At 35.1% G+C, this 23,226-nt stretch overlaps 1 protein-coding gene across 1 annotated transcript in view; it reads left to right on the top strand.

Annotated features, from left to right (window-relative positions):
- THSD7A (thrombospondin type 1 domain containing 7A) overlaps nucleotides 1-23,226 on the top strand; it is a 415,402-nt gene that overhangs the window by 158,290 nt on the left and 233,886 nt on the right. The window contains exon 2 of the mRNA XM_012757099.3: nucleotides 21,057-21,888. Coding sequence (XP_012612553.2) covers nucleotides 21,057-21,888 — 832 coding nt within the window. The remainder of the gene's footprint in view (nucleotides 1-21,056; nucleotides 21,889-23,226) is intronic.

The following is a 23,226-nucleotide window of genomic DNA, read 5'->3' on the forward strand; positions in this document are numbered from 1 at the left end:
TAATGTAGCTATTTTCCCCATTCTGACTGAATCACAAGGCCTATACTACTACTTATAAGTATTAAATATTACCTTGGGATATATGGCAAAGAATTATGATTTAAAGCTTATTATTAAGGCTGCATTGCTAAGGTATATGTCTTCTTACCCCCACTCTTCAAAATAATGACTGCAGAACACTATATAAAATTTAACACATGGTAGTTTAAACAGTTGAGTCACATGGAATTTACTTGAAAATTTGCTGTGAATAACCAATAGTTAATTATTTCTTTTGTCATATTTTAAAAAGAAAGATAACATGAAAGAAAAGTTCACCTGTCCCTCCAACTTCAGGTATTTCTTAACTCAGGAAATTCATGAGTAAATTAGGAGAGAAATAATTCTGACTGATTCCCCAGATTGGCAATGATATCCGGACATTTAAAATTCTAGGCACAGATAACAGTTATTAAATTGAACGGAATTTTTTAATTAACCAAATATCTTTGTGCATGCGTCATAGGTACTAATTCTTTAAATTTAAGTTCTTTATGAACTTTATGAAGTTAAATTTAAAGACTGGTTTTATAAAAACAGAAGTGATTTAAACTAATGTCCTAGAGTCAAGGTGAATTCATCTAAAAGATAATCATTAAAAATAAATTCGGCTATGGAACACAATCTAGGTAATCCAAATGCAAGGTTTTTCTCTCTCTCTGTTGTACCTAATTAGCCTGGAGACCATCTGTGAACTGTGATCCTCTGTGACCTTTGTACTCTAGCAAATAATGAGCATTCAGTATTGAATGCCCACAACATTTTTAGCACTGGAATTGATTCCTATAAAGAGAATTTGATTTGTTATGAGTGCAATTTTGATTTAAATAATTTTCATTTGTTTCCAAGAGAATACTGAATTGATGCAGATAGACATGTAAAGTATTCAACATATATTCAATCTTTTTTTCCTTCATAGCATTGCATACACACAGTGCCAAAGTACAAAAGCATGTATTATGAACATTCATCTTCAAATGTGACCTAAATGCTATAAATTCTGTACTATGCAATGGAATATTATAGGCTTCTGAGAGGAAAAGCTTTGAAGATGTGATAACAGAATGCAGAGGACTTCAAGAACCTGCATCAATGAAGGTTGCTAATTAAGGATTCTGGAGGAGGTCAGAGATGAAACATAGATTTAGTTTCTTGAGTTAGCCTCTGGATAGGGTTTGCAGAAGGAATAGTTATTCAGGCATAGGATTTTCAATATGTGCCTTTGTCATCATAAGCCTAAATGCCTACATGTCCAAGCAATTATCAAAAGAATGGTCATGGCCTGGGCAGTGGCTCATGTCTGCAATCCCAGCACTTTGGGAGGCCAAGGCAGGAGGATCACTTGAGGCTAGGAGTTCAAGACCAGCCTGGGCAACATATCAAGACCCTGCCTTGTAAAAAAAAAAAAAAAAAAATTAGCCAGGTGTGATGGCTCCTGCCTGTAGTCCTAGCTACTTGGGAAGCTGAGGTGGAAGTATTGCTTGAGCCCCAGAGTTCGAGGCTGCAGTGAGATATGATGGTGTCACTACACTTCAGCCTGGGCAACAAAGTAAGACTCTGCCTCTAAAAAAAAGAAAAAGAAAGAAAAAAGAAAAAAAGAAAAAAAAAGCCATGGCATCATGTTGAAATAGATATGCAATTATTTGCTTTTTAAAATCTCAATGAGAATAAAAGGTATATGAAGGTGGTCAGGTATGTTAAATATTTGTTATTTGTCTACTCCATTTTATTTTCTTTCCTGGTTCCCACATTGTTCTATGATATTATTATACAATCTATTAATAGCAGGAAAGTAACACACCTAATGATCAAATAAGAAGTCTTATTAGGAATAAGAAAAAAAAGAAGAGTGTTTAATTTGGAGTTTTAAAATATTTGAAAAGCTGTCAGGAAAGTTTTAGATTAGAATTCTTAGAGAGGAAGGTTTTATAAACATATAGGGAAGAAATCTCTAGTAAGTAAAGCTGTATAACATAAGAATCAGCAGCCTTGCCAAACAATGAGCTCTGTCACCAGATATGTTTTAGCCTGAAAGAACATCTTTCAGTGATACTGTAAGATGGAGAAAGAGTGTGCTAATGAATGGATCCTTACAAATCACAGATCCTAAGATAAATGATAATTTTTATCATGATTTAGCAAATTCTTTATGGAACTTGAGAGCACTTTGATAATTTACTAACTAGAGTTTGAGAAACATAGTCCCACTGTGAGCTATTTATCTGGATTAAGTGCTCCTAATGTAGAATGAAAGAGTGCTGAGCTGGGAAGTCAGGACACCAGGATTCTGACTCTGCCTTAGACACTGACTGTATAGCCTGTATTTAACTTCTGATGGTCTTAAGATCTTAGGTACAAAATGTTGCACTATACATCATTAAGATGTCCTTCAATTTTAAATTCTACAATTTTCATGAATGTGCAACTGTCAGTTTCCTTATTCCTTGTCTAACCATCTGCTTTAGTTAATTCTCTATCATTTTCTTGGAACCAACTACTCAGTAAACTATGTGTATTAGTATCATGAGTTAATTTCAAATATTATATATTATGTTTATAAAATGCATCCTTACTGTGATTTTTAATCAAGCAAAAGAAACATTAGATCTATATGTGGCTTTAAAAAAGTCTGATGGTGTGTCTTGAAACATAGATTGATTACATAAACTGGTAATAATATAATATGATTTTAAAATTATGGGTATTTAATACTTGTGAAATTTTTCAGCCATAGAAATTGAATAACCAAGGAGAAATTTGTATGCAAAGACAGAACACATGTGCATAGCCATACAAATTTTAAAAATGGATATTCATTGCTAATTCCCTAATTTTGAATAAGATCTCACCTCTTCAGGCTAAAAGGAATTTTTGCTAAACATGAAATGTAATGTCCACAGTTATTACAGAACAATTAACAGAATTTTATGCAACTTCAACACTACTTTATTAGGTGACATTTCTTAGAAGATAAAACTGATTATCTTATTTTATTAATAGAGGATATGTCTTTTCATGAGAATCAGAAATACACAACATTGATCAAATTCAGTGTGGCCTTGCAGTTTGTAACTTAATTTAGGGCTTTCTTACATATGCCATATTTTACAAACTAAAATTATTAAGTGAAAAATACTGATCACATAATCTAATTCTTAAGAAATGTAGGCCGGGCGCGGTGGCTCACGCCTGTAATCCTAGCTCTCTGGGAGGCCGAGGTGGGCGGATTGCTCGAGGTCAGGAGTTTGAAACCAGGAGTTCAAAACCAGCCTGAGCAAGAGCAAGACCCCGTCTCTACTATAAATAGAAAGAAATTAATTGGCCAACTAATATATATAGAAAAAATTAGCCGGGCATGGGGGCGCATGCCTGTAGTCCCAGCTACTTGGGAGGCTGAGGCAGAAGGATTGTTTGAGCCCAGGAGTTTGAGTTTGCTGTGAGCTAGGCTGACGCCATGGCACTCACTCTAACCTAGGCAACAAAGCGAGACACTATCTCAAAGAAAAAAAAAAAAGAAAGGAATGTGCATGTTTATGGATTGTATTTTATTGTCAAAGTCCCAGAAATGAGACTTAGAGTTCAGATTACTAATTTTCAGAGACTCTGCTTTTAGCAGAAGATATCTCTCAATATTGAATTCTTACACAGAATTCCTTGAATGTGCTTCTACATCTCCTTCATGTTAGCTTCAGTGATTTGGAGTAAGTACATGGAAGATACCCTATCTACAACATTATATATTAGCAAATATTTTGATATAATAATAGACTATTAATTCAAGTAAATAGAAGAAAATCAATTTTATTGCATTTTATATTAACTTAATCTGAAAAGCAAACAGTGAGGTAATGCATGCAGAATTTTTCATACTTATTTAAGAGCACATGACTATGATGAATTTTCTTGGCAAAATATTAGTATAAACTGGATTTCAGCCAATCAGGCTATTGTGCTTTTTATTGAAGAGGTTACTCTTCCCATTGCATATACAAAACTGATTGCAGTCTGCCCTACTCAAAATGACAACTGAAGGATTTGAAGTGGGTCTCAATGTCCCTTTAGAAGAATATGTCTTGGAGGAAACAAATTCACCTGGGAGCAATGCCCTGAAAGTCAAAAAATGTGGGCTTAAGAATCTCCCTCTCCTACTAGTTAACAGTGTAACATAAGGAATATCTCTTTGTTCAGAATTGGCAGGGCCTCTTCTGAATAAGTAAAATAATAAATAATGAATAAGTAAAATAATAAAAAATAAAATAAGTATATAAATAAAAATAAAGTAACCATAAAGTAATAAGTAATATAACTACTAAAATGATAGTAGTTTAACTTATGTGGCAGAATTGTTGCAAAACCAAATGGTGAAATGCTTGCAAAACACTTAGTACGGTGTCTTTTTTTTTTTTTTTTTTTTTTGTTGTTGTTTTTTTTTTTTTGAGACAGAGTCTCGCTTTGTTGTCCAGGCTAGAGTGAGTGCCGTGGCGTCAGCCTAGCTCACAGCAACCTCAAACTCCTGGGCTCGAGTGATCCTTCTGCCTCAGCCTCCCGAGTAGCTGGGACTACAGGCATGCGCCACCATGCCCGGCTAATTTTTTGTATATATATCAGTTGGCCAATTAATTTCTTTCTATTTATAGTAGAGACGGGGTCTTGCTCTTGCTCAGGCTGGTTTTGAACTCCTGACCTTGAGCAATCCGCCCGCCCCGGCCTCCCAAGAGCTAGGATTACAGGCGTGAGCCACAGCGCCCGGCCGTAGTACGGTGTCTTGTACAGAATAAATACACAATAAACGTCATAAAAATCCCTTATTTATAGTTAAATAAGTTGGGAAGACCTAACAAAAAATGTTATTCCTCAATTCACCCTTTTTGAGAAATTGAAGCATTTACATTTAAATCTTTAACTGTTCATCTACTGATTATTTTTCTTAGAATTTTATAATTTTGAGCTCATGTTTAACTTTACAAAATTCACTTGACTTTTACCCATCAGAGATAAATGTCAGTGTATGCTCTAATAAATATATCTAAGTTAATAATGATGCATATCATTACCCTAAACCATATACTCAATTTCCTTGGACACATAGAGTTTGAAAGGATTAACTAGAGCCAAGTTAACTCACCTTCAGATGATGTATTTTGGTAGCGAAAACCATTTGTATTTAGAAAGTGTATTTATAGGCATTCATACACAGGCCAATTAACATTTTGGAAATTTAATGTTTCAGGTGCTTGAATTACTGACTTCTCTAATCCTTTATAATTATGGCATATAGTGAGATAGAAATTATATGACGATTCTAAATATATCCAGCAATGCATGTGGTCATTGATTAAGGTAACCATGAAGGGAGGCTTTGCAGTCTCTTGCAAATAAATCATACTTCTTTTCTGAGGGTATAACAGTAGTCTGTTTTTTTTCTTGACACTATAGTGACTTGGGAAACAGTATTCTTTTTAAGAAGACAAAAACTAAGTTTATTGTTAGCCTTAATAATTATTTGTAGTGAAGAAGCCAGTCCTGCTTCAGTGCCAGAAAGGAAGAAATTGACATTATGTTTTTTTCCTTATCCTTATTAATTGTTATGTAACTTTAGGGAAAAAATTTACTTTGGTGTTGGTTTACTGGGGTGGTTTATTATATGCAAGTGAGTACTGAAATTTAATATATACCTGTAAATGATTTTGATAAAAAATAAAAAGCAACGGCAATGCAGACATTTTTAACTAGAGTGTGTGTTAAAAATATCCTGATGAATTAAAGAATAAAATGTGTTTGTAGGTGTGTAATGAAAACATCATAGAAGTCAAAAGTTGTTATTTTTGTATTCATTTTTATGTTCTATTCTGTGAAGATCATATCTATAACTTCATATTATTATCTAAAACTATACTTCAGCTCTTGAATTAGCCAGTTAACAATGTAACATCATCAGAAGATGAACTTAGAATATAGTGTTTCTAATAACAACTACCAGTTTCATATTTAATAATGATAATGGTGGCATCTCTGAGCTGTTCTTTCCTTCTTTCAGTGTTGAATAAGATAAGAAAAAGGCTGTAAGAGCCATAATTGGCCTTTCCATTTTTGTTTGAAGGTCTCAAATAAATTGCTTCTAGGTCTAAGGAATTTAAAAATTCCCCAAGATTTTGAACTTAGTAGTAACTCCCTAGAACCTTGAAACCATGTTGCCATATCCAGAAAGGCTAAGTTTCAAAGTATTATAGGTACAAATATAAAAAGTGTTGGCTAAAGTTCATTCTAGTAAAAAATATATATATATATATATATATATACACACACACACATATATACATATATATGTATTTGTAGAGGTATATATATATATATATATATATAGTGGTAAAATGTATATGACACAAAATTTACTGTTTTAACTATTTTTCAGTGAACAATTAAGTGGCCATAAATACTTTCACATTGTTGTGTAACCATCATCACCATTGAACTCCAAATTCTTTTATTACCCCAAACTGAAACTATGTAGCCATCCTGCAATAGTTACCAATAGGCCTCTTCCCTTATCCCCTAGTAACCACCATTCTACCTTCTGTCTCCATGAATTTAACCATTCTAGGTACTTCACATATGTGAGATCATACAAAATTTTCCCTTGTTGGTCTGGCTTATGTCACTTAGCATAATGTTTCAAGGTTCATTCATGTTTTAGCAGCAGAATTTCATTTTATTTTAAGGCTAAATAATATCTCATTGTATGTATATCACATTCTATTTATCCATTAATCCATTATTGGACATTTGGATTGTTTCTGCCTTTAGGAGTCCTTTCTTATCCTAATACATATCTATTTTGCTTACCCATCACTGCATATAGTACATTGTAGGCCCTCACTACATAGTTAGTGAATGAGTAAATTGGAAATTTTGGCAATTTTGTCCCTAAAGTTTATTAGTTCATAGAAAAATAGGTGCCTTTCGTTTGACATTTTCATAAGAACCATAAAACAAAACAAACACTTCCACCACTAGTTCAGGATGCAGTGTCACCTGTGACGTTTCAAGTCCTCTTGGCTCACCTCCACTCCAGTCACTCCTGTGCCTTCCAGTTTTGCACAGTTTTAACCAGATTCATGCAGGTACAAACTGACTAGCCCTTACCACAGGCTGAGCAGCCTACTTTTCCAGGGATTTTCTGACATTGTAATACAGGACATCTGCCTAAACCCACTCAGCACCCACTCATACACAACTTGAAATTGTGAAGGAGTTAATGATAATGGGTTTATTCTTGATCAGTGAGTAATAGGAATAAGTGAATAAATGTTTTGCTTTCTCATCTGTTGGGTGGAAATATAGAAGCTTCCTATTGAGAGTTACCAAGACTCTGACTTTTTGATAAATTGGGATGAATTGAAAATGGGAAGTGTTTTGTGTTGTATGGTGGCATAATATCCTTGGGAAAATTGCAGAAATTAGTGCTGTATCAGAGATTCAAAAGATGCAGGAGAGGTGGCTCACATCATATTTCTGTTCCACTGACTTGCATTGTCCCTGAAAAAAATGCAACAAAACTAAATGAATTATGAACGATGACAGCAAGCTACTGTAAACTTAACCATATGTTGGCCGCAATTGCAACTGCTACGATAGATGTGGTATCTAAACTAAAACAAATCAACATACCCTTTGACACTTGGTATCCAGATACTAATCTAGCAAATCAGTTTTGCTCTATTTCCATTAGTAAGAAGGATCAAAAGCTGTTTGCTTTTACTTGAAAATGTACAGCAGTACATGCTCATTCCCCTACCCCGGGGCCAAATTAATACTTCTGCCATTTATCAAAATATAGTTGGCAGGGATCTTGATCCTTTTGGCATTCCTCAGAACATCACACTGATCTACTATATTCACAACATTATGCTAGTTGTATTTGGTGAATAGGAAGTGGTGAGTATTAGAGATATCCTAATGAGAAAAATCAGGTGACACCCTCAACACTCTGTGTGGAACTCTTAGCTAGATCACCCAGTTAATTAGATATAATTTCTACTTTTCACATTATAATTGGTGACAGTCTTGCTAAACTTTCTGCCATGATATGATAAGAATTCCTATTCCACAAGTTTCTAATAGCATTCTCCTCACTTTTAAGTTTTTACTGGTAACCATTTTTAGGGCTGCCAGCCTATTCTAACAGTCTCTTCAAAGCACCCTTTTCTTTTAGTAACACACGCCTCATTGTCCTTCCGGCTTTTGTCCACTGCCCAGTTTTAATATGTCACTGCTATATTTTAAATATTTGATTATGGCAGCAGACCTCTTCTAGGTACCATAATCTGTATTAGTTATCTATTGTTGCATAACAAATTACCTCAAAACTTAGCAGCTTATAACCAACAAATATTTATTATCTCATAATTGCTTTGTGTCAGGAATTTAGAAACAGCTTAGCTGAGTGTTTCTGATTCAGGGTCTCTTATGAGGTTGTGGTCAAGATATTGGCCAGACCTACAATCATTTGAGGATTTGGTGCTGGAGGATCTGCTTCCAAGGAAATCATGAGTCACTGCTGTTGGTAGGAGGTCTCAGTTCCTCTTCAAAATGTGGCTTGAGTATTCTCATGCCATCATAGATGGTTTCCCTTAGAGGGAATGAACCAACTGGGACAAGTCAGAAGCCATATATCTTTCATGCACTAGACTTGTAAGTTACACACCAGCATTTCTGCAATACAGGTCATCTCTGTTCAATGTCAGAAGGGACTATAGAACGGCATGAATATCAGGAGGCAGGGACCACTGGGGCCATCGTGAAAGTTGAATACCTATTACAGCCTCTTTCTATTCCGATAGCATCATATAAGACCCCTGAAAATATGGCCACAGTCTATTTATTGGCTGGTGCAAGTTGCTCAGTCACATAGACATAATGGCCCAGAATATATGATGTTATTTGGCTATGTGGAAACTCTGGCTATCCCTACTAGGAATGTTGCAGCATAGACATTCTTTCTGCAATAGAGAATTATTCACCTCCAGGGGAAAAAAAAAGGCATCACACATAAACACACACACATACATGATCTTGACATGCTATTGGGTCCTAGTAGGTATTGTGTGTTGGACACCAACTGACTTTTTGACTGGAGGTGTCTATACTAAACTAGCTATTATGAAACTCACCAAATATAATGGTTGGAAGAACATAACTAAAATCCACTGTACAATGGAAATATAGAGCATTTGGGATCAGGTCCAAATAGATCCAGAAAATCAAGTAAATTACATAAACACATTACCCAAAATCCCACGCCATTTCCTTATTTTACATGGAGGCCTCTCCCTAAACTTATGGCTCATAAAAATTTCTTAGCACCAATTAAAAAAGAAATTAAAAAATTCAGGATTGATCTGGTCAGCATAACATATTGGTGTTACTTGTAAATGGACTGCTGCAATACAGCAGCCCTATTTGTTGCGTCCCTAAAGCAGGGGTCCTCAAACTACTGCCTGTGGGCCACATACGGCCCCCCAAAGACATTTATCCAGCCCACCAGGTGTTTTTGCAGCAGCTGCCTGTCCTGCTTAGCAGCTGACTCGTCCCAGGCCCACAGTGCGCATGTGTGGAATGTGCGCTGCACTCTCCAATGGCCCTCCAACGATCTGAGGGACAGTGAACTGGCCGCCTGTTTAAAAAATTTGAGGACCCCTGCCTAAAGGATAATGGTGAACGGGAATCCTCTCAAGGGGCAGAGCTATGAGCTTACATTTAGTTTTTCACTTTGTATCAAGAGATAAGTAGCTTAAGATACAGACACACATGGACTTCTAAGCAATGGCAATTGGATTAGCTAGTAAATTAGACATACAAAAGTCTAGAGAAAGTGCATATGGGTTTTGATGAAAGTGGGTCCAAAAGGTGGAACTTTGTAGACTGTGTTAGTGCTCATCAGAGAGCCTCTACATCAGAGGCAGAATTGAGTATCTCTTTAAGCAAGAAAATTTGACCTGTGGATGTCAGCCAGCGTCTTACTTCATACTGGCCACTGAGACAGGTGTGGAGTCTCTTCATGGACACAACAGGTTTCTTCTCACCAAGGCTGATCTAGCTACTACTGCTGCTAAGGACCAACTTGCAAGCAGCAGCCAGCAGTTAATTATACCATACGCTTTCTACCATGAATGGGATAGCAATTCATTCTTATTAAAATTGGCAGCTACTCTGGATATGGGTTTGCCTTCTACGACTACAGTGTTTCCACCAGCACCATGATCTAGCAGGGGGCCTCAAACCTTTTAAACAGGAGGCCAGTTCACTGTCCCTCAGACCGTTGGGGGGCCGTTGGAGAGTGCGGCGCACATTGTACACATGGGCACTGTGGGCCCCGGACAAGTCTGCTGCTAAGCAGGACAGGCAGCGGCAGCAAAAACACCTGGCAGGCCAGATAAATATCCTTGGTGGGCTGCATGTGGCCTGCGGACCGTAGTTCGAGGACGCTTGATCTAGAGGACTTACAAAATGCCTGATCTCTCTGCCTTGTATTCTGCATATGTATAATATTACTTCATTCTAAAATGTATATCTTATATTAATAGTGAAGAGATGTGACAATCAGCAGTGATAATGGTATTCACTGGTCTTTCTGAATATCTCATTAACCCAAAACAACTGTTCTAATTAGAATAGTAGTGTGGCCTATTAAAGGCCTAAGTCAGAAATAACAAATTACATGATTGAAGAAATGTTTTCCAGGATGCAATGGGCCAGTAAACAAAATAGGATGCTAAACCATAAGAGCTACAATATTGAGGTCAAAATTACAGGCTAAGTGGGATTGGCCCTCTATCCATCATTTCCCATGGACCACTTCAGCAATTTGTATTGTCCATATCCCAATCTTCAACTTCGCTGAATTGGGGGACCTAGTTCCAGAGGGAAAACCTACACTTGCAGATGTTGAGCTGGTTGTCATCTTAGAAGGGAGTCTGTGATTCATTGGGCTTAATACACAGAATGAGGGGATCTGAGTTGACTAAGGGATGAACTATGTCAGGAACCTCCTACTTCAAGCAAGTTTGAGCAGTAAGGAACAGGAATTGAAGAAGAAAAGCTTAATGCTTCTACCCTCTAGACTGACAGTTCTGCGATACATTTCATAAATCTACCCAGAGGTCCCACAAAGTCAAAAGTGGGCATCTATAGCAGTGGATAATTGGATTACATATCCCTGGATTGGCTTCCCCTGATCCCCATCCCCTTCCCTGTTTCACTCCCTTTGTGTCCTGCTCCATGGATCACTTCTAAAATAGATTACTTGTCTCAAATTCTACTTTTGGGATAATCCAGGACAAGAGCACACTTTTATATTTGACTGGCTATCTGACCAATCACTTACTATTTTTACTGGGGTTCCCTGGGATGGAGTGAGGATTAGGATAGGACTCCTTTATTTCTAAAGATTCCACTGACTTGACTCCATTACCATCAGCTCCGATTGCTGAATATTCGATTTTCTGTACATTCTCCAAAGTTAGCTCATTTTAGGACAATTGTAACCAAAGATCTGTTATTTTATATGAATGGAAAGTTTTGTGTATTTCATATTTTCAAGGGAATTGAATTATAGTTATCAGTGCCATGCTTTGACATCAATGTTAACAACCTATTTCAAACAAGTAAAAGCATATACATTTGCTACATTTGATGTTGCTACCTTAAATCCATTCTCTAAAGCAGCATATAAGAAACTATATTAATGACTTGACATATCATCTTGAGATATATCTCAAGACATATCATCATGTTGAGTTTACATGTTTGCTATGATCAACAATTTCTATCCTTATTTCAGAAATATCCTGCTACCAATCACATGCATACTGAAATTCCATATAACTCTCAAGTTTGCTTTCTTTTATTTAGTTGGTGTAATTATTTGGGAGGTGGGTGAAGAGTAGGGTTATGTTGTTTTAGAATGGCAGTGCAATTATTCAAATAGATCTTTTACATTTTTATGTGTAATAAGGCTATTAGTATCACATTTTGTCATTTTGTAGTCAAATCTCTAACAATCTCAAATTTTTCTGGGTTTATGAGCTTATAAGGAAAATACTGATTTAGCAATCTATTATCCTGAAGAATTCTTTTCCCTAACAAATTGTTGTTGGCATCCCTTTATTTCAATGGGACATTTCATTATGGCACCATAAATTCTCTATCTGAACTGCTCAAATGCAGCTTATATAACTTTTTTTTTTTTTGGTTAACTGCATCAAATGAAACAATGGAAATATATGAGGGGCTGATGGCTTTATATTTTCTTCAGGTCTACAAAGATTGAACCTATTAGACAGAATAACATAATCTTATTTGTGCTTCATTTCTAGCACTTGATATGAATATCAAATCAGATCATATACATGAAAATACACTGTACACTATATAAATAATAAATGAAATGTAGCCATAAAGTAACACACAGCAATGTAATTTAGGGATGTCTTATTTAAGACACCTCTCATTGCCATGTTTTGCCTTAAACCATAACTATGTGTATTCTTGGTAAAATTATCTAACTGTATAGAAAAAAATGTTCAGAAATTTACCTTATAATATATTCAAAATAATTTCCTGATGGATTTAATATATTTTTTAGAATGAATCTATAAAGAAGATGAAACTTTTAATGTACATGTATATTTATGAATCTCCATATTTAAAAATATATTTCAGCCTAAAAGCAATGAAAGAAACATATGATTATATTAGTGAAAGTCTATATACTCAATGCAGAAAATACCATAAAGAAAAATAACTTAAAACACCAAGGAGAAAATACATTTTAGTATTCATACAAAATGTTAATATCTCAAATAAATATATTGGCATAAAAATAAAAGTCCATGAGACTGCTAGAAAATAGAGAAATGAATTGAACAAATAATTCACAAAAGAGGAAATAATTATGTTAAAAGTCATATATAATGAACACTCAATTAAAACAACAGTGGATTTGTGTGTATTTTTCAAATTAACAAAGAAATTATAATAATGCTGATCAGAGTAGAGTGGTGAGATGCAGACTTTCACATTTATTTGGAAAAATCAATTGGGCAATATGTAATTAAAATCCTTAAAATTATCAAACCTCTTGACCCAGTTTTTCATTTTAATGAAGTCTAGCCTAAATAGATTAGCACTGATATATGCAGAGTTTAAAATATTGTCACATAAGAACGTGAATCCTTTTGTGTGAGATGAATGTATTTCATAACTTCATGACAAATATTTTCCATAATATTGATATTTAGCTTATGGTTCAGGTAGTGTTATGAGATGATGGGAGTCAATGTCATGGTTTATATTATATCATATTTAAAAATGGGGAAACCAGGGCCCAAAGAGGTTAGTAATTTTCTTAAGACTATCTAACATCATAGGTTCTAAAAACAGATTATTGTATTTAGTAACTATAAACCCTGCTATCCTAGTCACTGATGCCTCATTCATTTTTTCATCAGATTTAAAGAGCTTGTTCTAATTTTGTACATTTAATTTGACATTCTTATATAATTTCTTATTAAAGTTTAATTACTTGTTGAAGATGAAAGCTCAGCTTGACTTCCACAGTGATCTCTCCTTATCCACCAAACTGATTTGTCATTTGAGAATTACACTTTAAATTAAAATTAAATTAAATTAAATTACAACTTCAATCAAAGAAGCTATGAGGTTTCTTTTTGTTTTTCTTTAAAAAGAAATTTTAATATATTTTAGGTCAATAAATATTCAAAATTAATTTTGTGTATACATGTTCACAAATCAATATAAATGGGTCTACCAGGCAGAGCACATATTTATACTTAAATTAATTAGTAAATTTTTTTTTGTTTTGAGATATAGTCTTTCTCTGTTGCATGGGCTAGAGTGCCATGGTGTCAGCCTAGCTCACAGCAGCCTCAAACTCCTGGGCTCATGCGGTCTTCCTGCCTCAGCCTCCTCAGTAGCTGGGACTATAGGAGCACCACCACAACCGGCTATTTTTTTCTATTTTTAGTGGAGATAGGGTCAGGCTGGTCTCAAAATCTGGACCTCAATTGAGCCTCCTGCCTTGGCCTCCCAGAGTGTTAGGATTACAGGTGTGAGCCACCACATCCGGCCAATGAGTATAGTTTTGAATGACACGGTATGCTAGGCATTCAGGTCACCAATCTATGGCAGTATTTCAAGACAGACATTGAAACCCACATGTTTGCTTCTATCCATAGAAAAAATCCTTTGAAATGATTAAATGAGTACAAAATATACAAAATGATGTTTCAGTGCTTGAATGAAAGGAAGAATATTATCAATTCTCCAGAAGCTTTCAGGTCTTTCTAGAGACCACAATACACAATTGAAGTTAAAGGAATAAAGACTATCTGTTTAGTCAAAAACAGTCAATGGATGGATCATTGGAGAAAATATACACATGGGATTCCCCTAATAGGAGCCCAGAGTTGAAGAAATAGCAGTCTGCAGATATGAGGGGTAGGGTAGGATGTGCTCACAAATTGTTGGTAGGAGAGCAAACTGGTACATTTTGGTGGACATCTTTGCAATACTACATAAATCGAAAGCTTGAAAATTTGCAAAGCTGTTGACTAAATTATCTGACCAATGTATAACAATGGATGTTCATTGTAGCATTGTTTAAAATCCTGGAGACAATTTGGGAAGAGCTAAATGTCCACAGATAGAACATCAATTAGATAAATCCTGGTAAATTGATAGAACAAAGTACTACACAACCATAATAGAGATCTAAATGTAAGAATATGAAGAGCAAAGGAGATTAACTGTCTAGTAGGTTCAATCTTGGTATGTGTGTGGCTGTATTTATTGAAAGGGAATTATTTTTATAGCATAGTGTGAAGTAAAATATCAGATTAGAAAACAATGTGTAGCACTATCTCAAATTTATTCAAATACATTTTTGAATAGAATGATAGCAAAATATGAAAACTAGTTTTCTTTAGTTTATGGAATTTATAAGGCATTTTCTTCTTATTTTTTAATAGTAATTTGTAATTTATTACAGTGATTTGCTTGAGTTAAAACAAATAGAATTTTCTTTTAGTTATTTTAAATGGAAATTTTAAGCTAGGATATTGTATAGCATTCAAGAGACAGAATTTAGTATATTATTTAGCTGTTTGTGTACTCCTCGATCTTGGTAAAGTAGGATATGCTGTTCCCATAACCAAAACCGGAGTTAAGAGGGTGGAAACACATTATTTAATTTGAAGGATGCAAACATATTTAGTCAAACAAGAAACTGGCTCATTTGAGAGTTTTATAGCAAACAAGGACAAAAAGTAATTTGCATAATTTTCTCATGCTTCTTTTATAGTGTTTATCTTTTATAAGGCACTTTGGAACAGTTACTGGCCACCTGTCAATAATGTGGCCTTTTATAGACTCAACCTTTTATGGTTCTCATGCCCTTGACATATAAAAACTAGTCTTAGAGAAGCCAGTGTTGAATATGGTGGGGAAACTACTAATTTTAAATTTAAAAGGCCATCTTTTGTAGACTGAAATAAAGAGAGAGTTTTGAACAACATGAAGAGAATAGGCATGTTATAAATTCTTCTTTAACAGGAATAAAAGTAAATTCATTATTTTATCAACATGTTGGGGAAGTTAGTGCATAATTATATTTAGAGCACTAGCCTAAGGACAACTAAGTCAAATAGCACTCGTTTAAAGTTTTTTTGTCACAGTTTTGTATAATTTTACATTGATTCCAAGTGAAAATATTTGTATTTTGAGTCTATCAATTACATAAATATTTTGAGTGTATAAAACAGTTGCTTTAATTTCTTTTTAGTGGAATAAGACATCCAGTGTTTCTTTCTGGATTTGCATAAAATATGCCAAGCTAAGTGTTCTCCACATATTTATTGACCCACATACTAGAGGCATTTTGCATGATACCAAATAAACACTATCCTACAAATCTGTATGCAGGAATAGAGTTCCATTCAAAAGGGGATATTATCCAAGGCCTTAAGTAGAAAGCTGCCTATTGTTTGTTTTGTTCAATTAGATTCCAAGCTCCCTTTAAATAATCATGAACAAGAACAATAAAAGAAGCAAGTCTCAAACCAATTGAAATTCTTACTGTTCTTGTCAAAAACCATTCTCCCTCCCCAGCCTTTCCACTACCACCACCTCCCACTGTTAGCAATGTAAGATGTAGGGCTGAATTTTAACATTTATGCAGAGGCATTTGCTGTTAACTATCACATTCTCATATTGTACTTGATAGAGGACTTCACCTTTTTCTTGATAGAGGACTTCACATTTTCCTTGATAGAGTTTGCATATTGTGCTTTAAAATTGCATTTTAAAACGTTTGCACGCCTTGTACCATGGTAGCTAATGGGGTTAACAATTGTTAGTTGTCAAGAGCAGTTTTAGATGTGGTCCCCTTTCTATTGCACGTGTGATTATGTCAAGACTGCTTGGGGGGCAGAAGTAGGCAGGCTTTCATCCAGTGTACCGTGGTGAAGATCTGATCTTTCAAGAGGTTGGTTAATTGGACACATGTGCAATGCTCAAGGTGCAATGAAAAGATAAGAGCAGTGAAAGCCTGCAAGGTGGATGAGGTTTTCTTAGGTTCAATTGTGATTATATTTTCACCTCTGCTTTTGCTGGTGTTTTCATGCATTTTATTCTTTTCCTTTAGTCTCAGCAGATATTTTTATATCTCTCCATGGAGTCTTCTCAGGCTATGCTATCTTCTGGTTCTCAATGTAAATATGCTTAGAATAAAATAAACCCTACAGTGTTATCTGTGAGTAGCTGGTTAATAAAAATCTGTGATAATATTATTGGAAAGTGAATTGAAATGTATTTGTATGTATAATGTATGTTTTTCCTCATTATCTAAGTAAACTTTAGAAATTCTTATTCATTATCAATGTATATAAAATAGTATTCTTGAATTCAATCTTTTTATTCCTGCTGGCATTGACATCAACCATGTAATGCCTTGGATATTAAGGTCTACAAACTCTCTCCTTTCTGAATAAAATAATTGAAGAAAGTTATCCAAAAGCAAGTCATGGAACTTCAAAGACATTGTCAAACTAGGGAATGTAATGAAACATTCCATTACATTAGTGGAAGTGCAAAGCTTTTATAAATATAATTAATTAATCAAACATTATGTAAAAGATGTACACACTAGTGTACATTCAATAAGGAATATCAAAATAAACATTATCTGACTTTCCTAATGAATTCTAAATTTGAAATAACTCCTTTCAATATTTCTATATGTCAAATGGTAATTTTTTATCAACTTATCTCTTTAGTGGGGTCAATATTGTGAGAAATCAATAAGGAATCTGATGTTTAAAGAGATGTCCCTGGTTGGCAAAATTCAGTTTCCTAAAACTAAAGAATAAAAATATACTTTCTGGCCCCTTTAAGAAGTACACTTTTATTCTTTACAAAGTGGGAAAAGAACATTTGATTCATGATTTAATAAATAAGAAGCCAGCATTATTAAACTTTTACATGAGCTATTTTCTTTTTATTTCTTAAGGCATTTGTACATCTTGAGTAGAAATAAAATATCTTATTTTATTTTTATATATAGTTGAAAATCATTGGTGAAAAAATGTGCTTTTAACTATCTCAGAAGACAAAGAGAATATTTTAGTAAGAAATACTATAGTCGACACCCATTATAGTCTAAAATCTGCCCCCAGAGCAATGTCAATTTCAGGAAAATGTTGTGCATATTTAGTTATCCAAAATATATGTATAATATTAAAAGAGGTAACATGGAAAATTAGAGGCTCTCAATGTTGCACTATCAGATCTAGTTGTAACTGAATGTACATCTGTATTTTAAATTTATAAAATATATTGCTGGCATCTGCTTGTGTTTTCAAATAACTGGATCATAATCAAAATCTCTAAATAATGATATGTTGGAATGGCTTAATGAAAAACGCATTTTTGTCTTTATCGTCAATTAATTGTGCAACTACCATCTATTGAAACATAAATCAATTGGAATTATCAAATATTTCTTTTTTTTGGTTTCTGATTTTATGCCTTCATTCAGTAAATATTATTGAGCTTGTTCTATGTTCAAGGCCTGTAACTGTTGGAGAAGACAGACGAGGACTTGTCTTCAAGGGGCCAGTCAGTCTAATGTGATAAACAGATATTTGGCAAACAATTACTCAATAAACTAAATGAAAGTGTGCTAAATATTATGTGAGAAACATGCATGGTGATTTGAAAATATATAATAAGGGAACTCTCCCTAATTTGATGTTGGTAAACCATGAATCATTTTTGAAGCAACCATCATCCACATTTATCTTAGAATAAACTTAGAAGCAAGCCAGGATTTTTTGCTAAAATTTGGTTTGTAAGAGTTTACTGTCTTCACCAGTCTTATTATCTTATTGAAGGTAATTTTCAGGGTAAATTTCAGACTTAAGAGTTAAGTGTATAGTGTAGTTCTGTTTCATAGTTGTGTTTTAGAAAAAAAATGGTTATTTTTGGTATACATTTTCCTTACTCAGCAATAGCACACAGACTTGAAGTCTATTCACATTTTGCATACTCAGATTTTTGCAACAAAATATTTATTTTCATTAATTATTTAAAATATATCCAATAATAATAGTGCAACCTACCTAAAATGTACAGTTAGGTATTTTTAAGTGTCAATGTAAGTATGCTATAAAAAATCTTTTATTTTAACTAACGACAGTTTCTTTATAGCCCTAATCTGATAATCAGTCTAATTTCATAATTAATATCAAGGATTGGCAAACAATAATATACCAAGAACTTATCTTGAATTATATCTGGGATTTGGACTGTGAATTATTGTAAGAAACTTATATTTTGAAATTTAGAAATAATGACATAGTTTACTCCTAACTTAAAGGTCTAATATAAATAAATTTTTATACACTGTGTTCAGGGTGGAAAATAAGAATTACAAGCACAGTGGGGAAAGAATAAATACCAAAAAAGTGGTGATTAATTCTAAAATTTTATACATATTACAAGGTTCCCTTATTGAGAAGGGTCCTATATTCTGTAATTCTCAAGCTAAGTATTTAGAAAAGCTCTAAGAAAGCATCACCAGATTTGTGAAAAATATATATATATATTGAGAAATTAAAACTAAGATTAAAATATCATCAGGTATTGCATGTTGACAGATGCAAGAAATCCACTGGGTTTAAAAGTTTTGACATCAATACTTTGGGAAAACTACTTCCCTAAATGTATTGTAATCCTTATAATTATTTACATATTAACTTTATACAGTAATGATATAGGTATGCTTAATATCCAATATATATTTCCATGCAATGATGATTAGTTAGCATGTTTACAGTAAGTCTCTTTTCTATTTACAACTCCATTATGCTATTTGTAAGTAAGGTAGTATCATCAAATTTTAAACATCTTTCTCGTTAAACAAAATTAACTGTTTAGATTAAACATGCTAAGGACACATCATATTGATATTTCATTATTTGTAGACTGACAATTATTTTGTGCAGAAGAACGTATATAAGGCTCAAGCCCTGAAATCTAAGATAAATCATAAGACTGAAAATCAGAAGAATCAGTATCTCTCCACAATGGCTTTGTTATTCATTAAATATTTGAAGTTGGCAAATCGCTTTCCCTTTTCTCTAGTTTTACTTATCCACAGAGTGAATCCCTGGGCCTATTTCAGTGGTTTTCACTTTTCAACAGAAGAAGCCTCTTGCAGACAAATCTTATGCATAATCTCCATGTGAATAAAAATAAATAATAAAAATAGAGCTTTTCTTATAGGAGCAGCAATGAGAGAGGGGGCAGGAGTGTGGAGTCCGGGTGCTAGAGCCCCGGACTCCTACATGCTAGCCCTCACCTTCCCACACACCTTTGGAAATGGCTCCAGGGCACATCAAACAATCCCTCAAATTCGTGCAGCATATTTTGAAAATCATGTAATTGTATGATCTTTAATTTTCCTTATAATTCCAAAACAATATAATTCTCAACTTTGGAAATTGAGATTTGTCTGTTACAGAATTGAAAATCGTATCATCTACCTTAGAAAAAGATATATGCAAATATAAGTTTTAAATCTATTCTAAGAAGGATTCTAAGGAGAAAAGCCCACATTTCATACTTAAGCCACTGACTTAAGAATCTCATAAATCAGCTCTATAATACCAATAGTTCATATTTAAGAAATGAATAAATTGATAAAACACCACATAACCCCTCAATGTTTAAAAAAATGCAATAATCTTTTAGTTGAATTTAAATTCCCTTACCCATCTATCTCTATACCTCACTGAGGAAATGAGAAAAAAATAAATTTTTTGTAAATGTCAAGGCAAAATGTGCTCAAATGATTATCACTTCCCAGCTTTGGTAACAAAAAAGTGAACAACACTTTTAAGTTCTGTCAGCACACATAATACACAACTATTAGACCCTTGCAGTCATAATCTATGGAATTAAAAAGTTAGGTAGACGTGAGCAAGTTCTACAAAATAGTTAATTGCCCAGGAAAAGAAAACCCTGCAGGAGAAGGTCTTCACAAGGGGCCATTTTCTTTCCCAGTTACTGAAATGGATTTGATGGTTGGTGAGGCAGGAGTAATGGGTTTTCACCGTGACTAATTTCTGATGTCCTTTATGAGCAAGGATTTCTAACTACCTAAAAATAAAGAAATGAATAAAAGCAAACTTTTAGTAATCCCCAAAGGACCCAAAGTGAAATTATCGCCACAGTTACCTGATATAGACTCTGTGACACAGTTCCCCTTTTGCAAAAATACTTAGTGCAGATCATTCCTTTCCAACTTGCGCGTTTAGAGACCTACTTTATAACACTGGGGGGGCTGGGAGGGGGGAGTTAATGTACTAGGTCTTGAAAGGCCTTGAAGTAGCTTGTAGTTTCCTTGAACTAGCAATGCGAACTCCTGTGTTGTTTTGTAGGTCCGTGGGGCCGGTGCATGGGAGACGAGTGCGGTCTAGGAGGCATCCAAACCAGGGCCGTGTGGTGCGCGCACGTGGAGGGATGGACGACGTTGCACACCAACTGTAAGCAGGCCGAAAGACCCAGTAACCAGCAAGACTGTTTCAAAGTTTGTGACTGGCACAAAGAGTTGTACGACTGGAGGCTGGGACCCTGGAATCAGTGTCAGCCCGTGATTTCAAAAAGCCTGGAGAAACCCCTCGAGTGCATTAAGGGGGAAGAGGGCATTCAGGTGAGAGAGATCACGTGCATCCAGAAGGACAAAGACATTCCCGCGGAGGATATCATCTGTGAGTACTTCGAGCCCAAGCCTCTCCTGGAGCAGGCTTGCCTCATCCCTTGCCAGCAGGACTGCATCGTGTCTGAGTTTTCCGCCTGGTCCGAGTGCTCCAAGACCTGCGGCAGCGGGCTGCAGCACCGCACCCGCCACGTCGTGGCGCCCCCGCAGTTCGGAGGCTCGGGCTGCCCTAACCTGACCGAGTTTCAGGTGTGCCAGTCGGGGCCGTGCGACGCCGACGAGCTGCTGTACAGCCTGCACGTGGGGCCCTGGAGCGCGTGTTCAGGGCCCCACCCGCGACAAGCCAGACAGGCCAGGAGACGTGGGAAGAATAAGGAACGGGACAAGGACCGAGGCAGAGGAGTAAAGGACCCGGAGGCCCGAGAGCTTATCAAGAAAAAGAGAAACAGAAACAGGCAGAACCGACAAGAGAACAAATACTGGGACATCCAGATCGGATATCAGACGAGGGAGGTTACGTGTACCAACAAGACGGGGAAAGCTGCGGATTTGAGGTATCGTTTTATTACCATTCACTGTAAAAAAGTGTCTTTCTGTCGGGACCATGAGTACTAACTCCTGGAATACACAGTGCACAACCTAGGGCAAGCTGCCCCCAAATTTAAAATTTATTTCTGAGCTTGTGTGGGGTTTCTTGATGGTGTTTCTACTGTGGTAATCTTTGGACCCTCTAGTTAAATTGAATTTTCCTTTCAAAGTCTACAGAGCATGAGCAATTCTCCATGAGAAATACTGCTCTTCTCCATGAGATCATGCAGTTTTCCCCTACAATGGGGGAAAAAAAATTCTTAGAGGCTGGAGTATTGGGATTTTGAATTCAAATACTTTAATGAGTTAATAGAATAAGACACACGTGTAATCTCTCCAAGTTTATAGCATTTTCAGAATTACCCTATAAACAAAATCTGCTGTAAACAACAATCCAGGGAGCTATACCTAAGAATAATTTTCTTGCGCATTTTGTATAATGGAATAACTCCCTCCAGAGAAGAAAATGGGAATCAGCAGAAAGTAAGGTAAGTGGAGGATATTTAATCATGAGTAGCCTAGTTTAGAAAACATGTAATTAATTGGCTGCATTTTCTAGACAGAAATTATTTGGCAAAGTATCTTTGGGTAGATAATGACAATATTATGAAAGACTATCTTGTATGATTTATTTGTTGTGAAAATAATATTCATTGAGGATTATCTAAAGGACATGTTCTCTGGATATTCCAAATTTTGCTCTTGGATAAACCAGACCATCTGGGAGTGGCTTATCTGGATCATTTGCATAATTGCTTTTTCTGAAATATTTATGTAGCTATGATTTGAACTGAACTGAGAAATTATAGTAACATCACTCAGAAATTTATATCAGATTTATTGTAGAAATGACATTGAGAGTGTCATCTACTCCATCATGCAGTCTGTTTTCTTGATTAAAAACATATAATTTAAATTTCGCTGAATCGGCCCGTGTGCTTCTGGTGAGCAGATGGATTGTTTTTTTTATGGCCACTGGAATTATTGTTACAGATCACATTTTCCTGTTTACTTTGGCTGTTGGGAACCTAAATAGGACTGTGTGGAAAGCATGTTGTTTATTAATACTTCTCACTAGCATTATCTTTTTTCTCACCCTCATTATTTTTTCTTCATTCATTCTTGTCTAGTGATTTTTGCTATGTATGCACTTTGAAATCTGGTATAATGCCTTTTTAGAACATGATATAGTTTAAATAAATAATTAAGTAAAGCAAACAATTAATTCATCTGTCTAAGATAACTTTCTCTCATCATAGCATTGTTCTGGTTGCTATTTTTAGGGTATTTGTCACTCTCTCCCC

The sequence above is a fragment of the Microcebus murinus genome, chromosome 9, assembly GCF_040939455.1.
Source record: "Microcebus murinus isolate Inina chromosome 9, M.murinus_Inina_mat1.0, whole genome shotgun sequence".
Lineage (NCBI taxonomy): Eukaryota > Metazoa > Chordata > Mammalia > Primates > Cheirogaleidae > Microcebus > Microcebus murinus.